We start from the raw sequence: 18,490 nt of genomic DNA on the forward strand, positions 1-18,490 counted from the left end.
CTGCTAACTCATTAGAATTGATAGATTATTGATCTGATCTTACAAGAAGATGTTTTGGGCTAGACCTGAAACAAGGTACTAAGTAGAACTAATTGATACAATGCTTGTGTTCACACCTTTACTCATTGGAGTTCATATGTTTGGGAGATTTCAGGGTTTAGTATGAGATATCCGAATTCACACCTCCCTTGAAGCTCTTAGGACCAGAGAGCACTATGGGAGAAACCCATAATCCCTCTCTCGCGTCCCATAATCCCTCTCTTGAAGGTGCATAAATAGAGCTTCAGTGAGCCCAGTTGAGGGAATTGAGCTGAATTTAGATTGAGAGGAGAGCGTCAAGTGAGTTCAGCCAGAAGCGCTCTCTGAGTGAGGAGTTTTACTTCGGAACATTGACGGGGACCGGAGAGCGGCAGCGAAGGGGGACTCTCCTTCTCACCTGGAGCACAGCGCATGTTTGTGGGGCACCTGGTGCTAAATCATTTGTAGATGACCTGCTTCTTGCGTAGCAGAGAAGCTCCCTCAAAGTAACTAGCTAACCTGAAGCTAAGGGTCTCTTTATATATGATCTCCCAAAGATTGACTCCTTCTGGAGGCACACCCAAGGGAGGTGTGAATTCACAAAGTTACAAAGTTTACTTTGTGAATCTCCCATACTTGTGAACTCCAATGAGTAAAGGTGTGAGCACAAGCATTGTATCAATTAGTTCTATTTAGTACCTTGTTTCAGGTTCTGGCCCAAAACATCTTCTTGTAAGATCAGATCAATAATCTATCAACTCTAATGAGTTAGCAGTTTGTAAAGATTCCAACAGCTCACAGTTCCACCAACAATGTGGCAGTTTTCCAATTTTTCCACCTCCCCTCAAACATTCATCATTTGATAGAGACGAGGTAATACCTCAGAATTATTTTAATATGTCTTTCTCTAATCAATAGTGATTTAGAATATTGTTATAAATTTTTAAAATAGCTTTGATTTCTTTGCCTGAAACCTGCTTGTTTATATATACTTTGACCATTTATGAATTAGGGAGTTACTTGTATTATAAATTTTACTCAGTTCTCTATTTAAGAGAGACATATGGTAGTCACTTAAGATGTCTAGAATTGAATTGAAATCTCTGGGCCTCCATTTGCCCATCTGTAAAATGAGAGAGTAGGGCAGTAAGAACTAAATCTGGGATTCTCTGTTCTCCAAGTTGGTTTAGCAGATGGGGAGTGGAGGAAGGGTCCAGGAGTGGGTAGAGGAGTGTGGCTGATTTGTGAAAGGCCTTCCAAGCCAAACAGCTATCGCAGCTCTTGCCAGAGGCTACAAAGGGCATTAGGACCCTGAAGGGAATGGGCTAGCCCAAGAGCTGGGAGAAAGGGCTTTGGATACATTCAGAGCCAGTCCCTGGAGACGTGAGTCAATCAGGTTGGCGGGGCTGACCTTGGCCCCAACAGCTCCCAGTCTCAGATAGAGCAGCCTCAGAGAGAGAGAGCTACCTGGCTCCACACTCACTCACCCTCCATGTGGCGAGAAGAAGGAGGTCTGGACCCCCTTCCTGACAGCTTCATCTTGCAGCCACCAATCTTTTACCCGGTGAGTAGTTTCCCTGGCCAGGGAACTCTTGGTGGCAAGCTCTCTAACCTCCCAAATTCTAGTAATGAATAATGGGAAGTAGGACAACTTTATCCTCTTCCCACCATCAGTGGTGGTGGCTATGGAGGATTGTCCTGCTCTAAGCAGACCTTGTATTCAGTGGAGTGGAAAGCACCTTGAATCTGGAGTTGAGGGGCAGGATCTTGGGTTCCCATCTCAACTCTTGGCTCAAATCACAAGGCAGGGTAAGGAGAGTGCTTGTTTTGGAAGCAGGAAGAGAGAAATTTGCTTCTGATCCCCTTCAATCTGTCCTCCCTTCTAACAGCCCCTCTCCTTCCCTTTTCTCACTCCATTCTTTTTCTACTTCTGCTCTTCCTTCTAACAGTCTTTCCTCTTACCTTTTCTTTCCCTTTTCCCCTTCTACTTCCCTATAGGATAAGATAAATTGCTACACCCAACAAGGGGTATATGTTATTCCCTCTTTGAGCCAAATCTAATGAGATTAGGATTCAAAAAATCTCATTCCCCTCCCTTCTTTCCCTCTACAGTAATAATAATTATTTTTGTGTAATAGTAATGAGTAATAATAATTTTTTTGTGCCTTTCATGTGATCTAATTTACCCCATTTTGTCTCCCAGTATAATCCTTATTTCACCTTTTAATTTCTTTTTTATGTCAGTACATCAAAAGCTAACTTGAACCCATGCTCTATGTATACCCTTCTAACTACCCTAACAAAGACAAAATTCTCAAGAGTTCCTAATATTATAACAAAACAGAAATTTAAATCCCGACACTTAAATTCTTTATGATTGTACAGAAGAGACTTAGCCACTCAGCCTCAGTATTCTCTATAAAATAGAGATAATAATACTTTCAGTTCCCGTCCCCAGCAGGTTGTTCTGAGGCTCCTAAGAGACCTTGGGAAAATGTTTTGCAATCCTTAAAGCTAATTAAGTTATTACTCTTGCTATTGCTATCTGTGTGACCTTGGGCAAGTCCAAGAGATAAATCCCCCCATCATTAGGGATCTTTCAAGCTGAAAGATTACTGATGACTATGTGGTAAATAGCACTGGACTAAATGATCTCTGAGGCCCCCTTTGGCTCTAAACAGATGATCTCTTGTCATTCTAATTCTTATTTAAGTGTTAGTGACTTATGTGTTCCTCCTTCCTAGAAGCATTTCAGACTCCTGGCATCTGGTTGAAGGATCATGGAATTATAGGTTTAAAGTAGAAAGGGACACCTCTAATATCTAGACCATCCACCTTATTTTGCTGACAAAGAGAGTGAGTCTTAAAGAGATAAAGTGATCATTTACATTTTCCCACTCTGGGCAGTGGATCGGTGAGCAAAACTCCTTCTACTTTCAAAACTGGGGAAAGGTGGGGGATGGAGCAGCTTATGAGTCAGCCACTGAGAGTCAGTAAGTGTCAAAAATAAAGTTTGAACTCAGAACTTTCTGACTTCAAAGCCAACGATCCCAACTATTCTATTCTTCCTCTCCTAGAGAGAATCATTATTCATATGAAAGCAGAAGAGATTAAATGAAATGATCTCTAAGCTTCCTTTCAGCTTTAACATTCTGTGATTCCATATTTTTGGTGAGAAAAAGAAAATTCTTCTTCCTCTGCCAGGATTTGCTCCCAATCTTTTACTTTTCAATTATCAAGCATTTATTTGTTTCTTCTAGCCATCCTCCCACCTTGAAAAAGGAAAACAAACCTCTGTGTGTGTACATACATACACACATAGATAAGATATATGCATATAGTTGAGCAAAACAAATTCCCATATTGGCCATTCCCCTCAAAATGTGCTTCATTCTGCATAATAAGTCCATCATCTCCCCATCCAGATGGGAACATGTTCTTCCTTATCAGGTCTCTGAGACTATAGTTGGTAACTACATTGCTCAGAGTCCTTAACTCTTTTTTTCATTTGTTTGTTTGTTTGTTTGTTAACTTTTTCAAACTTGGTTGTCCTCAGTATTGTTGTTTTTGTAGAAACTGTTTCTTATTACTTAGGATATAATTGCGTTTTTACAACACTATAATATTCTATCATATACATATGCTATTATTTTTTCTGCCATTTCCTAATTGATATTAATTCTTAATGTCCAGTTCTTTGCTACTACAAAGAGTTTCTACAAATATTTGTATACATCTACATCTTTTTTTTTTCTGAATTTATTTAGTATTTTATTTTTTCCTAGTTATGTATAAAAATTATTTCTAACAAACATCCATTTTTAAAACTTTGGATTCCAAATTCTCTCCCTTCTTCCCCCACCCCTCCATTGAAAGGACAAGCAATTCGTTATAGGTTAGTTATGTGTAGTCGTGCAAAACATTTCCATATTAGTCATATGTGAAAGAAAATATAGACCAAAAAAACCCCTCAAGAATAATTAAGTTTAAAAAAAGTACGCTTCAATCTGGAGTCAGACATCAGCAGTTCTTTCTCTGGGGATGGATAGCATTTTTCATCATAAGTCCTTCAGAGTTGTCTTGGATCATTGCATTCTTGAAAATCACTAAGTCGTTTACAGCTGATCATCCTACAACATTACTGTTACTTTGTACACAGTATATGTCACTTTGCTTCAGCTTCTGAAAGTCTTTCCAGGTTTTTCTAAGAGCATCTTGCTCAATATTTCTTCTAGTACAACAGTATTCCATCACAATCCCATAAAACAATTTGTTCAGCTATTCCCCGATTGACGGGCATCCCCTCAATTTCCAATTCTTTGCCCCCAGAAAAGAGTTGCTATAAATATTTTTGTACTTATAGGTTCTTTTCCTTTTTGTTTTTTAATCTCTTTTGGGATATAGTCCTAATATTGCTAGGTCAAAGAGTAGTTATGGTTTTCTACCCCTTTGGGCCTAGTTCCAAAATGTTCTACAGAATGATTGAATCAGTTCACAGCTCTACCAACAGAGCATTAATGTCTCATTTTTCCCATATTCCCTCCAACATTTGTCAATTTGTCATTAGCTATGAGTAGTACCTCAGAATTGTTTTAATTTGCATTTCTCCAATCAATGTGATTTAGAGCATTTTTCATATGGATATAGATAGTTTGGATTTAATTCATTGGAAAACTGTTCATATCTTTTGATCATTTGTCAACTGGAGAATGGCTCTTAGTTTTATAAATTTGACTCCCATTCTCTATATGTTTGAGAAATGAGGTCTTTATCAGAGAAAATTGCTTCAAAATTGTTTTCAATTATTATTGCTAACTATATTTTACCATCCCATTTGCCCCCCATTTATTCTATTCTCTCTTTCCTTTTATCCTGTCCCTCTTTAAAAATATTTTGTTTTTGATTACATTCTCCCCCAATTCTGCCCAATTTTTTAACCCCCCCCCACACACACCTTTTCCCCTTCCTCTCCTACTTTTCTGTAGGGTACGATAGATTTCTATACCCAATGGAGTGTGTATTATTCCCTTTTTGAGCTAAATCTAATAAGAGGTAAGGTTCAATAAGTGTGTCTCACCTTCCCTTTTCCCCCCTTCACTATAAATACTTTTTCTTGTGACTTTCATGTGTGATAGTTTCCCCCATTCTAGCTCTTCCTTCCCCTTTCTCCCAGTACCTTCTGCTCTAATCTCTTAATTTTATTTTTTTAGATATCATCCCTTCATCCTCAATTCTTACCTTTGTCCTCTATGTATACTCCTTCTAACTGCTCTAATAATGAGAAAATTCTTATGACTTAGAAGTATCATCTTCCATGTAGGAATGTCAACAGTTTAACGTCATTAAGTCCCTTATGATTTCCTTTTCCTATTTACCTTTTTATATGTCTCTTGTACTTGAAAGTCAATTTTTCTATTTGTCTCTGGCCTTTCATCAAGAATGCTTGAAAGTTTTGTATTTCATTGAATGTCCATTTTTTCCACTGAAGGATTCTACTCAGTTTTTCTGAGTAAGTGATTCTTGGTTGTAATCCTAGCTCCTTTGCCCTCCAGAATATCATATTCCAAGCAATCTAATCCTTTAATGTAGAAGCTGCTAAATCTCGTGTTATCCTAACTGTGGCTTCACAGTATTTGAATTATTTCTTTCTGGCTGCTTGCAATATTTTCTGTTTGATCTGGGAGCTGAATTTTGTTATAATATTACTCAGAGTTTTCATTTTAGGATCTCTTTCAGTGGATCCTTTCAATGACTATTTTACTCTCTGGTTCTAGAATATCAGAGAAGGTTTCCTTGATTATTTCTTGAAAGATGATGCCCAGATTTTCTTCTTTTGGCAAGTAGTCCAATAATTTTTAAATTATCTCTATGGGATCTATTTTTCAGGTCACTTGTTTTTCCAATGAGATACTTCACATTGACTTCTTTTTTTTATTCTTTTGATTTTTATTTATAGTTTCTTGATTTCCCAAAAGGTCCTTAGCTTCCATTTGCTCAATTTTAATTTTTAAGAAATTTTTTTTCAGTGAGCTTTTGTATCTCCTTTTCCACTTGGCCAATTTTACTTCTTAAGGAGTTTTTTTTTCCTTCAGTGAATTTTTATGCCTTTTTTTCCTACTTGGCCAATCCCACTTTTTAAAGCATTTTTTTTTACTTCAGTAACTTTTTGTACCTCTTTTACCTATTCTGTTTTTTACAATGTCATTTTCTTTACTATTTGTGTGTGTGTGTGTGTGTGTGTATGTGTGTGTGTGTGTGTGTGCCTGCCTTCTTTACCAATCATTGACTCATTTTTTCATTATTTTCTTGTATTGCATACATTTCTGTTCCCACTTTCCCCTGTACTTCTCTTCCTTGATTTTCAAAATCCTTTTTGAAGTCTTCCACATCCTGGGAATCAATGGAGGCAGGATCCCTAAACTTCAGGGGTTTTGTGCAGCTATTTTCAGAGCTATTTCCAAGGACCTGGAAGTTTTCAGTTCTTCCAAGATTGGTATGATCTAAAGAGTGCTGTGTTTACCACTCTTGTGGCCTGTGCTCGTGGTCTGTGAGTGACCACAAGCATTCTTTTCTGCCCTGAAACTGTGAGGAGGGTCTCCCCTTTGTTGTAGCCACAAGCTCTGGTGTGTTAATGTTTCTCCTCACTCTGAGACTGTCACCGAGGACTGTGACAGAGATCTGAGTATAGACCAAAAAACAGGGTCCTGCCTCAGTACTAGCAAAGACATCCCCGTAATCTTCTGACCATTTGTTCAATCCCCTTATTATCTATGGATTGAAAGCTCTAGAAGCTATCACTGATGATGATGATGATTCAATAGCCCCCCAGGCCTCTTCCTGGTTTGCTGGTGCAGCCTGTACTGGACAGTACTCCACTCTCACCCGGTGGGACAGACCTTTCCTACCGATCTTCTAAATTGTCTTTGGCTAGAAAATTATTTTACCCCCCGTCCTTTCATAGGTTCCACTGCTCCAGGAATTGTTTTTATGGCATTATTTCAAGGTGTTTTCATTAGTTTAAGGCATACATAAGTCTTTTTCTTCTTTCTTTGATCTCTTTAAAGTATAACTGGGTCAAAGAACATACACAGTTTAGTGAGATTGTGGGTATAGTTCCAGTTCCAAATTACTTTCCAGGATTCCCAGACTGACTCATAGCTTCACCAACAGAGCATCAAAGTGCCTGTTTTTCCACCAAACTTGCCAGCATTTGTCATTTTCCTTTTTTCTTCATTTTTATTAGTCAGATGTATGTAAATGTGAACTACAGAATTGCTTTCATGAGTGATTTGGGGTGATTTTTTTCCATATAGCTATTGATAACTTAGATTTCTTCCTCTGACAACTGCCTGTTCATCTCCCTTGATCATTTATCAATTGGGAAATGACTTTTATTTTCATAAACCTAAATCCGTTCTCTCTCTTGCTCCTAATTTTTCAAGGAAAGTCTGTCTGTTCTATTGGCCAAGGAAAGTCAAAGATTGAATTTATCCTTTATCACCCAAGGCTGAATTAAGTCTTTGAAAGGACTGAGCTCCTTTCCCATAGGGCATAAGGAAGAATTAATGCGAGCAATGAAATCCCAGGGTTCCTTAATTAGTTCTTATTCTTCATATGGTCACTACCTCCTCCGTAGAACTTTGGTTCAGCAGAGGCCAGAAGGGCATGCTGGGTAATGACTGAAGCAGACAGCTGTTTGCATTAAGGTTCTGACTCTCTCTCTCAGTGCTAAGGCCTTCAGCAAGCTGACCCATAAGGGTCTGCTAGACCAACTGACCTTTTCGCCTCCATTTATCTCCCCCTCCCTACCCAACAAGGATGTTAACCTGTTTGAAACAGTGGGGCAGGCTGCCTTTTAAAACCAGGAAGTAGAAAAATCCACGGAAAAAGTTTCAGCTCAATCAATCAGGAAACATTAAGGTTTTATTATGGCAATAAGGTAGCACAAGGAGTAGAATGATACATCTGTAATCAGGAGGACTACTTGAGTTGGATTGCAGCCTCAGATACTTACTAGGGGCAGTAATTTGTGAGCTCTGGTTTCATATAATGAGGATAATGGTACCAACCTTCTAGCGTGGTTGTAACGATCAAATGAAATCCGATGTAAAATGCTTTGCACACTTTAAAGAGCTATAAAATAAGTAGCATTTCTACAGAGTTTTGAGGATTTACAAAGTGCTATACATAAGTAAACAAATGTATGCATATCAATATGGCACATAAATAAAATAGAATGTTTTGCTCCTGTAAGAAATGATGACTATAAGAATATAGAGAAATAGGAGAGAGAAGACCTGTGGGTAAAGAGTTTTATATATTGTTATTTAATAATAATAAATAATAATAGTATTTATTAATGAGTGAATTGTGAATAAGTGAATTATTACATAAAAAATTAAAGCATTTTATATATATATATATATATATATATACTAGCTGTTATTTTTACTTCTCACAACAACTTCATCAGGTAGGTGTTATTATCCCCATTTTACAGATGTGGAAACCCAGGCTGGGAGATACTAAGCAACTTGCCCAGGATCACACAATCAATAAATGTCGGAGACAGAATTGAAACTCTGCCTCCTGGTTCAGAGCGGTGCCCCCTATATCATACTGTCTCCCTCAGGGATCAATCCAACCCTAATAAATCCCTAGGGAACAGACCAAAATGAAACAGCCCCTGCCCTCCATGAGCTTACATTCTACTGGGATGTAAAGGGGAAGGGACTGAAAAGATCAGGCTCAGGGAACTGGGCCTCCCGAACCATGGCACTCCCGTGCAGATGACGCACATCGACGTCACTCCAGATGTGAAAGGTAGGGGCACTGAGGAGAGAACCAAAATGCAGAAGAATCCCCCCCCCCCTTTTTTTTTCATATACGGACTCTGATTTTTCCAAAATCACAAATGCCCTCTATCGACGTCAATGGCGACATCCAGCACTTTATTGTATCTCAGAGTTTGCAAAGCTCTTTACACTGAAGCTCTTAGTTGAACCTCACCCTCTCCTGACCCTTACCTGCAAGGTGTGCCCTGTGCCCACCTGATAGAAGAGGATGCTGAGGGTCACAGAAGTCATTTAGACTTGCCCGGGATCTGTGAATGAAGTAGGTTTGAATTAACTCAAGAAACGCGAAACGTACAAAGTTAGAGAAGCCCCCCAAATGTCCATAGGGAATATTTGTGTCCGACCCATAGCCGAACACTGTGAGCTCCTATCCGTCTGATCAGCCACCGTCGGGTGTTCTGTAACTGACTCAGCGTAGTGATGTCATTTTGTTCCCCCTCGAGAGTGAGGGAACAACCAACCACGGACCAGGGGGACAGTTCCAGGTCACCCCTCTTCTTGACCTCATGACCAGTTCTGTGTCCATTACAGCATGTTGCCTTAAAAACAACCAGCTTCAGTATCTCTCTCTAGTCTTTCCATCTCTATGTGGGTCCCTTGCCGCCTGCTTTTTTTTTTTTTCCCCGAGGCAATTGGGGTTAAGTGATTTGCCCAGGGTCACACAACCAGGAAGTGTTGGTGTCTGAGGTCACATTTGAACTCAGGTCCTCCTGACTTCAGGGCTGGTGCTCTCTCCACTGCACCACCTAGCTGCCCCTCCTGCCTCCTGCCTTGTCACATCTCCCCACCCATGCCTTTGTTTTCCAGATAATCCCCTATGTCACAACAATTTTTGGTGGCCTTCACGCTGGGAAGATGGTCATGGTCCAGGGCGTGGTCCCACCTGAGGCTCAGAAGTAAGTAGCTCAATCCTGGTATGGAGAGGGCCCCATCCTCCTCAGCACCGCCCCCCATTAGGTAATGATGGGGAAGGGGGCGAGGTTACTTGCTTTGCTCCATAGACCCCGGAACAATAACTGCCTGAGGCTGAACAGGATACTGGGGCCAGGCCAGGTGCCTGGGTGCCCATAGTCAGCCCTATTACCCTCCAGCCAAGACGCTCTGCAGCGGGCACCAGCCTTCCCAGGTGGGGTTCCCGGGCTCTGGGCTGATCACCATCTCCCATCCCTCTCTGCCCTGGCCCTGCCAGGTTCCAGATCGACTTCCAGTGTGGCTGTAGCCTGCAGCCCCGGCCAGACATCGCCTTTCATTTTAACCCTCGATTCTACACCAATAAGCCCCATGTCATCTGCAACACCCTGCACTGGGAACGATGGCAGCGGGAGGCTCGCTGGCCGGAGCTGCCCCTGGGCAGAGGGGATGCTTTCCTGATCCTCTTCCTCTTTGGAAATGAGGATGTAAAGGTAATAGGTGAAGGAGGGGATGGAGAGCCATGGGCTTATCTGGGAGGAGGTGAGAGGAGAAAAAGAGGAGGGAAAGAAGGAGAAGGAGAAGGGAGAGGGGGAAAAGGAGGGAAGAGCAAAAGGGAGAGAAGAAGAGGAGGAAGGAGTGAAAGAGAAAGAAGAGAAGAGGAGGGAGAAATGAAGAAGTTGAGGAAAAGGAGGAAAAAGAAAGGGAAAGAAGGTCAGGATGTTTAGAAAAAGGAAGGAGAGGAGAGAAGAAGAAGAAGGAGGGAAGAGAAAAAGGGAAAGAAGAAGAGGAAGAAGGAGCAAAGGAGAAAGAAGAAAAAAAGGAGGGAGGAGGGAAGAAGAGGAGGAGAAAGGAAAGGAAAGAGGCCAGTAAAAAAGAAAAAGAAGAGAGAGGAGAAGAGAAAGGAGAAGAAGGAGGGAAGAGGAAAAGGGAGAGAAGAAAAGGAGGAAGAAGCAAAGGAGGAATAAAAAACGGAGAGAGGAGGGAAGAAGAGGAGAACAAATAAAAGGAGGTTAGAATGTCTAGAAAAAGGAGAGAAAAAAGGAAGGAAGAGAAAAAGTGAGAGAAGAAGAAGAGGAAAGCACAAAAAAGAAGAAAGAGAAGAGGAAGGAGGAGGAAAGAGGGAAGAGAAGGAGGCAGAGGGAAGGCCAGCATAGACTAGGGAGGCAGGGATCATTTGATACCCACCATTTGCAGTTGAGATCCTTCCCAGAAGACCAGGGGTTCCTGATCAGCTCATTCCTTGTCCTGAAAGTGAAGAGGTAGGTGGGAGCCGGGGCCTGGACATCAGGGGAACCGGCCATCTTTTTCTCCAGGTGAGCGTGAATGGCCAACACTTCCTCCACTATCCCTACTGGCTCCCGCTGTCACGAGTGGACACCCTGGGCATTTATGGGCACGTTTTTGTGAAAGCTGTCGGATTCCTGAATAGCAATGTAATTTGTCTGCGGTGGGACTGTCTGTCCTACGGACCTGGGTGGGCGCGGGGGCTTTCTGCTTCTAGCTGGGAGAGATACAGGGAGAGAAGAGGCCGAGGCAAGGATGATTTACAGGGGAGGAAAGGAAAGGCTAAAGGAAAGGGGTGAGCTCTTTCCTGGTGGAGCACGTGGCTTCTTGGACATTGATGAGCTCTGTGGGCACAAATTAAAAAGGACTAGACCCCCCCACACTTTGAACAAAGTCTCACATATATATAACATAAGTCCTATCTATCTATATAATATATGCTATATATATTATATGGATATAGTATAAGTCCTATATGTATGTATATACAAAGTATATACCCATTCATGGGGAAAACCACCAGACTCTCTGACGTGGCCAGTTAAGTCTGTTTGCCGGCCCCTGCTTGCCACAGCCCCCCCATCTTGTCTTTCTTGCACAGCCCTTTGTGGAGGGTGGAACGGAGTACCCAGACGGACATGTGAGTACCAAGGGGCTTCCCGGCTTGGCCCAGGCTCTTTGGCGAGAGCCCTTGAGAAGCTGGGCTGGGCTCCCTCTGCCCCCTGCTCAGAGTGGGGAGGGACAGGGCACAGAGCCCTGAAGAAGGGCTTGCTGTGTGCAAAGGGCGGCCGGATGCCAGCCCCTTCCTTCTCCCACCATCCTCAGCTTGCCCAAGTGTCCGGCTGCCCCTTCCCTTACTGCCGTGGCTCCGGGGTCTCTCCAGCTCCCCGAGGCTTGCTCTTGAACTTTGCCTTTTCTGCACAAAGTCTCTTCTCCTTGACCCAGTAGAGAATTGCTTCCAAGCCTGCACAGGGCCAGACCCTGTTAGGTCAGCAAGAGAAGCCCATCTTGAGTCCGGGGGCATGGGGTGGGGGTGCTGGTCAGATGAGGGGGCGCGCTCTCGCCAATTCCTTTTCCCTTGGCAGCCTTTTTTACTGAAAAGCTTCAGACTGGTGAGTGAGCCTTTCCTCCTGCCTTTGGGAACCCAATATTCCTGGGGGGGCAGATGGGTGGGGGCTGAAAGACTTCCTCCCAGATCGGGGTTTTAAGGGGAAGAGCTAAGTTTCTTTGCTAGATGCTGCCTGTGGCTGGGCAGAGGGTCCGGTGGGACTGAAGCTCCCTGAGGCTCAGATTGTGGGGGTGTCCGTAACCCCAACACAGTGCCTGGCAGGTCTCAATGTGTGCTAAATTTGGGGGGGCAGCCAGGAGGAGTTCCGTGAGGCAGGCCCAGGGGCAGGCAGCCGGTTCTGGGGCCTAAAGAGGCCTTTGCTGCTCTTGCCAAGGGCTTGTGAGTGGGGAGTGTGCAGTCAGAAGCTGTGGTCTTGCGTGGAATGAGGGGGAGCCTCTCATCCCCCTTTGGCTCAGGGGCCTCCTGGGATCCCGGTAACCTTCCCTTGTCCTTTCAGGCAGTTCCCTGCACTTGGCCTCTTCCCAGAGGTCTGTGGCCAGGACAGGTCATCGTGGTTCGAGGTCTCATCTGTCCCAGCCCTCAGGAGTAGGTACCTGCAGGACGCAGGAAGTGAGTGGTCCAAGGGGGTCCGAGTTCATGTACAGAGCCAGGAGGGCAGAAGTCGGGGGGACCTCTCGCTGCAAGGCTGGGGCAAGACGCCAGCCACCCGAGGGACTCTCCCCGGGCACCCGAGTCAAGGATAAGGCTGCTAAGGACCACTTGGGAGTAGCAGATGCTGGGATGCTCCCCATTTTAGAGCTGAGAAAAGGGGCCAAAGTCACACAGGTAGGTAAGTGCATAAGGCCGGGTGGGACCCAGGTCTTCCCAGGCCAGTGCTCCTTCCTGGCCCAGTTCTGCCTCTCTCAGAGCAAGGGACCAAAATGCCAGGGTCCCTGAGCCTCCAGACTCGGCAGGTGCCAAAGCAGGCGGGCAGGCAGCTCCCCGGGACCCCACTGAGCAGCCCGGCCTGGGAGGGCTGAGCCCCCTGCTGCATTTTGGAAAGGAAGACCATTCACAGGCTAAACACAACCCCCCCACTTTCTCCCAACCCCCCATACTCCAGTTTGATCCACAATTGCCGCCTCTCGGCCCTCGACAGAGAAACGCAGGTTGGGATCGCGTGTGCTGCATCCTCTCTGTTCAGGGGTGACCTTGGGCTCCCCCAAGTCAGGCCCGGAAGGCTTTTAGTATGGACCAGGCCCAGCTCTGCTCATCCCTGGCTACAAGGAGATGGGATCGCGGGCCACCACAACTCCTGAGAGATGCCCCACTGGGACGATCTTGAGGAACCAGACCAGCCGCCGACATGTGCCCTGTGCTTTCCCCACATGGCAGTATGGTGGAGGGCTTGCTAACTCTGGAGTCAAAGGCCGCGAGTTCAAATCCCACCTCTAAACCATACTGCCTGTGGGACTTTGGCCAAGTCACATCATCTCCCAAAGGCTTCGGTTCTGTCAGCTGGGGAGGGAGAGGGAAGCCTATGAGGTCCCTCCCAGCATCAGATCTATGATCCCATGAGCTCCCAGCTTGTGCCTCTGCGGTCTGCCTTTGTCCTGTACAAAAGCAACCAACTGGGCAGGGAGAGAGAACGAATAATGAAATGAATAGTTATGTTGAGTTCTCCACTAACCATGATTATAACAGCTGTCATTCCTACAATCCTCTAACTCGCGTAATCCTCACAACTCATATCAGTATTTGCTGCTATTCCCATTTTATAGACAAGGACACTGAGGTCAGGGGGATGGGACGGGGAGTCCAGGTGACCTGTCCAGCATCACACAGCTGGTAAAAGTATTCTGAAGCAGAATTGGAATTTGGGACTTCCTGAGCCCAAGTCTAGCATCCAATCTGCTCCTGCCCACTCCCAGAGGCCCTCGAGGAGGAAGGAGGGAGAATTGTTTCTATTTACCGTACCTCGGCTCGGCACCTTCCCTGTGGTCTGCCTGGGGAGCAGCCCCCAAATCCAATGAGGTTCTAGAGTCAAGGGGAGCCTTTGAGATCCTCTCCTCCTCACCCTTCATTTTGCATGGAGAAACAGTGAGAAACAGGGAAGGAACTTCCCAAGATCCCATTCATGGGATCTGACGGGACCTTACTTTTCCTTCTCTAGGGGGTAAACTGAGGCTCAGAGGTAGACATCACTTGCTTAAGATCACAGGAAGCTACAGAGTCAGAATTTGACTGCAAACCCTCTGCCTTAAGAAACCAAGTTGCAGTCCCTTTCCCCTCTCCCCTACTTTACTTTAGCCTCAGCTGGCACAGGAGAGAACACCCGGGACTGTGGCAAGGCTGCAAGCAGACACACAGCTGCCAAAGGCTGGGAGAGCTTAACCCTTTGGAGCCTGCGGTGGATGAGATCTCATGGAGAGTCCGTTCTTCCCTTCTTTGTGTGGGGGGAAGGGTACTAGGAAGCTGTAGGTTGTCTCAGCCTCTTTAGCCAACTATTGCTACCTAAATCAGTGTGTTGCCATGGATAGAGCACCAGATTTGGCGCTGGTTCTAGGTGATTTGGGGCGTGTCATTTTCTTTATTTAATGAGGGCTGGTCTCTTAGGACCTACATCGTGCTGGAGACATCGTGCCCTCTGAGTCTGCTTCTTGCTGAAATGCTTCAAGTGGGGAGCCCTGGGGAGCCCCACTTATCAGCTCTCAGATGGGCGGGAAAGTGCCCTCCAGACCCTCCCAGTTTGTTCCAGTTAAGGATGCTCCCTTCTGATCTGCCCACCTTTTCCTCCATCTTCTGCATCCAGGTTCACTCTGAGCCTCCTGGATGATTCCAGCCACTCCGCCGTGAAGCTCGAGGCTTGCTTCAGGAAGAGAACGTTGGCTTGGATCTCCCGGTGGGGCCGCAAGGAGCCCGTCTCGGCCCCTTTCCTCTTTCACCCTCGGCGCTTCTTTGAGGTGAGGAGTTGCAGGAGGCAGAGGTTCCATTTCCCCCAAACCTTAGTCTCTAAGGACGGATATGGGGACGGGGGGAAGTAGCACAGCCAGCATCAACTCTAACACCCTCATTTTATGATGGGGACGGCGAGTTTTTGGTGAGACAGAGCTAGCCAGGACTCCCATATTCCTACGAGGAAGCGAACAGTTAGTTCTGGAGGATGGGGAAGTTCCCTCGGAGTGGGGAGGACTGGCACATAATTGGTGCTGTGCCATCCTGGGCGAGGGACTTAATATTTCTGGGCCCTGGGCAGCTCCCCAAGGCTGCAAGTTCCCGACTAGGTGCGGACCCGGCTTCGGAGAAGGCTCCCCTCTCTGGGAGTTTCCCGTACCAAAGAAATCACTATTCCCAAAGAGAAAAAATATCCTGACGACTCCCACTGACGCTTCCTGGTGACGGGAAGCTGAGGTGGGATTCTCAAAGGCCGGCCGTGAAATGAACTGAAAAGGCGGAGTCCTGCTCAGGCTGTGTATCTGTTGCCTGAAGAGCTCCATGTGACACGGAGCGTCCCCAAGAGTGTCACAGGAGGAACTTTTCAGCCACAGCAATCCTTCCAAGCCGGGGAGGGCTGCAGTCGGCGTGGGTGAAGGGCATAGCCACAGCAGCACAGGGGGAAATCCAAAACTTCACCAGTTCATCATTAGGAATATGGCCAAGCAGAGGGGAGTCGGGAGAGCTGGGTTTGACGTCAGGTCCTGACACTTGGCGACTGTGTGATGGGATGGGAGGGATCCTGCCTGGATCCGGTTCATGTGTGAGATGAGGACTGGACGCCTTCGGGAGCCCCTTCCAGCCCTCGAGCCCAGGGTTCTGCTGTCCCAACAGGCCACGTGCCAGCTCCCCGGGCCAGGATACTCCCCTCGGCTCCCTGAGCAAGACCCTGAGTGTCTCCTTGTCCCCTAGGTCCTGCTCCTGTGCAGGGGCAACGGCCTCATGTTAGCCCTGAATGGGAATGCAGTGGGGGCAGCCAGCCTGGGACAGCAGACTTTGGAGCGCCTCCGGGAGCTTCGGATCAGCGGCAGTGTGGAGCTGTACTGTGTCCACTGCTAAAGGCCCACTGGAGCATCCTAACCCTAGGTCACTGTGGGGGCCCATCCATGGGGGGCCTGGGCTTCCGTCAGCTGCCCCCAAAAGACCCCCCAATCTCACGCTGCCTTTGTTCCCCAGCCCGGCTTCAGAGGCACAGGGATGCCGCCCTTCCCCCCAGGGGAACCCCGATCAAACACCCACATTTCCCCGAGGATGCATGCCCGTCAGATGGGCAGGGAGAGAACTGGCATGATTTTTCAGAGCAGAACAGAGAAGGATTGGCAAGTTCCTGGCAGTCTGAGGTAAAGCCCTGCCAAGCCAGGGCACAGACAGAAGGAATTCTGGGTAAGGCCCTGCCAGGCCAGGGCACCGGCAGAAGGAATTCTCTGCCCATCATCTGAGGACCTGACAGCGTTTGGTGACAGAAGAGCTAACACTGTGTTTGTCTTAGTATCCCAGCAGCCTTCAGTGCAATGCCTCGCACACAGTAGGTGCTTAATAAAAGCTTCTTGACTCAGTCTCAGTGCTCTGCCCACTTGGTGCTTCCCAAAATCTCACTGGCTTTTGGTGTTGGTTTTCTCAGCTGCCATGACCCCCAATGCTTTGCTGGTCCAGCTCCTTCCCACCAACTGGGTGACCTTGAACCTCTGAGACTCCATTCTCCCCCCTCCCCTACACTGAAGGTATCTGCAGAAGATCCCCCCACCCCCACCCCCACCCATGAGACCCACCTTAGTAGAGGTATGAGTTCAAATCCCGCCTGAGGCACTGATGTGCCTCTCAGCCTCAGTTGCCTCATCTGTAAAATTGAGGAAGTAGGACAGGGCACCCCCTGAGGTCCCTTTCAGCTCTAACTCTGCAATCCTGAGCGTCCCTCCTCCCGGCCATGGCTGGGGACTGGGGCTCACTGAACAAAGGCGGTTTTCATTAGGAATCTGCTTTAATAGTTCTATTTGAAGGTTTGTTCTGCAACTCTTCAGAGAGGCCTGTGAGCAGGCCTAGCTGGGCCAGGGGCCACAGGCAGGCCCCTCTCTGCCCCCCGGAAGAGCGGGCTCACTGCCGCCGCCAGGGCCCCTCCCAGGCCTCCTTAGGCTGCCTCTCGCAGCTGCCTCTCGCGGGCATCGAAGGCCGCCTTGGTTGCCATGAGCTCTCCCAGAGCCTTCTTCACCTGCTCCATCTCCTTCTCGGCCTGCTGGTAGCGCTGCACCAGCTCACAGTTTTCCTGGCGCAGCTCCTCCATCAGGATGCGGGCGTCCGCGTTCTGCTGCTTGCACCGATTCCGGATCTGCTTGGCCTCCATCAGCAGCGTCTCCACGGATTTCGCCACTGAATCGATTTGCTCCCTGGACATGGAAGGGGGGACTGTGGGGGAAGAGATTAGAAAAGGGGGAAAACCTCACACCGGACAGTCACAAAACTCGGGGCAACAGTAAGGAACGCTGGACAAACCATTCGGGGTGTGCCTCAGTTTCCCTATCTGTCAAGGGAAGGCACTGGATCTGATGGCCTCTGAGGTCCCTTCTAGTTCATGATTCTTTGACTGTAAATCATAAAAACAGAGAGCAACAGGTAGCTTCCGTCACAACCCCAGTTTCCATGGATTTAGAGCAAGATCATCTGGCCCAACCAAAGCATTTGGCTCAAACCCTGAATTTTGCAGAGAGGGGCACTGCTAACTAGAGATGATGATGAGAGACTCCCCCAGCGTTGCAGAGTTAATAAGCAGCAGCAACAAACTCCAGTCACTTTGGTTCTGAGCTTTCTATAACTCCTTCTTTCTATTCTTTCCTTCCATCCTTTTCTCCTTTCTTTCCATCTATCCTTCCTCCCTCTCTCTCTCCTTTCTTTTCCTTTCCTTTCTTTCACCTTCTCCTTCCCCTTCCCCTTCCCTCTCCTTCCTTCCTTCCTTCCTTCCTTCCTTCCTTCCTTCCTTCCTTCCTTCCTTCCTTCCTTCCTTCCTTCTTCTTTCCTTCCTTCCTTCCTTCCTTCTTTCCTTTCTTCCTTCCTTCCTTCTTTCTTTCCTTCCTTCCTTCCTTCCTTCCTTCCTTCCCTCCTTCCTTCCCAGTGCTTTCCAGAAAGAGGTAAAGTCTCCCTCTCTGGTCTTCCTTACCATAGATTGTCTCCTTGTTCCCTGGGAACAATTCAGCCTCTTTGACCTTTGAGTCTTCTGTCTCCTTTTCCATCCACGAGTTTGGGTCTAAGAAACCTCACCCTTTCTAGCACCCCTTAGAAACCTAGCTCCCCCCCACTCCAACCGACAGCCACTCCCTGAACAGTCTCCCTGCTTCCTACTCTGGGCCCCCGGAGGACCCTGGCCGGTGTCTTGGCAACCACGGAACGC

At 46.7% G+C, this 18,490-nt stretch overlaps 1 protein-coding gene across 3 annotated transcripts; it reads left to right on the forward strand.

Annotated features, from left to right (window-relative positions):
- The first annotated feature begins 1,404 nt into the window (after positions 1-1,404).
- On the forward strand, positions 1,405-16,667 carry LGALS12 (galectin 12). Of its 3 annotated transcripts, XM_051964983.1 has the most exons (10): positions 1,405-1,582; positions 9,681-9,769; positions 10,063-10,276; positions 11,099-11,218; positions 11,671-11,709; positions 12,155-12,181; positions 12,635-12,723; positions 14,930-15,080; positions 16,024-16,197; positions 16,288-16,667. In XM_051964983.1, exons 1-9 carry the CDS (start codon positions 1,511-1,513, stop codon positions 16,168-16,170), a joined length of 948 nt encoding a protein of 315 aa, XP_051820943.1. In that variant the 5' UTR covers positions 1,405-1,510; the 3' UTR covers positions 16,171-16,197; positions 16,288-16,667. The 3 variants fall into 3 exon arrangements, with proteins under 3 accessions (XP_051820943.1, XP_051820942.1, XP_051820944.1); XM_051964982.1 differs by having other exon boundaries at positions 1,407-1,582; positions 16,024-16,667; XM_051964984.1 differs by lacking the exon at positions 11,671-11,709 and having other exon boundaries at positions 1,408-1,582; positions 16,024-16,667.
- The last annotated feature ends 1,823 nt before the right edge of the window (positions 16,668-18,490 follow it).

This window comes from Antechinus flavipes, chromosome 6, assembly GCF_016432865.1.
Source record: "Antechinus flavipes isolate AdamAnt ecotype Samford, QLD, Australia chromosome 6, AdamAnt_v2, whole genome shotgun sequence".
Taxonomy (NCBI): Eukaryota; Metazoa; Chordata; class Mammalia; order Dasyuromorphia; family Dasyuridae; genus Antechinus; species Antechinus flavipes.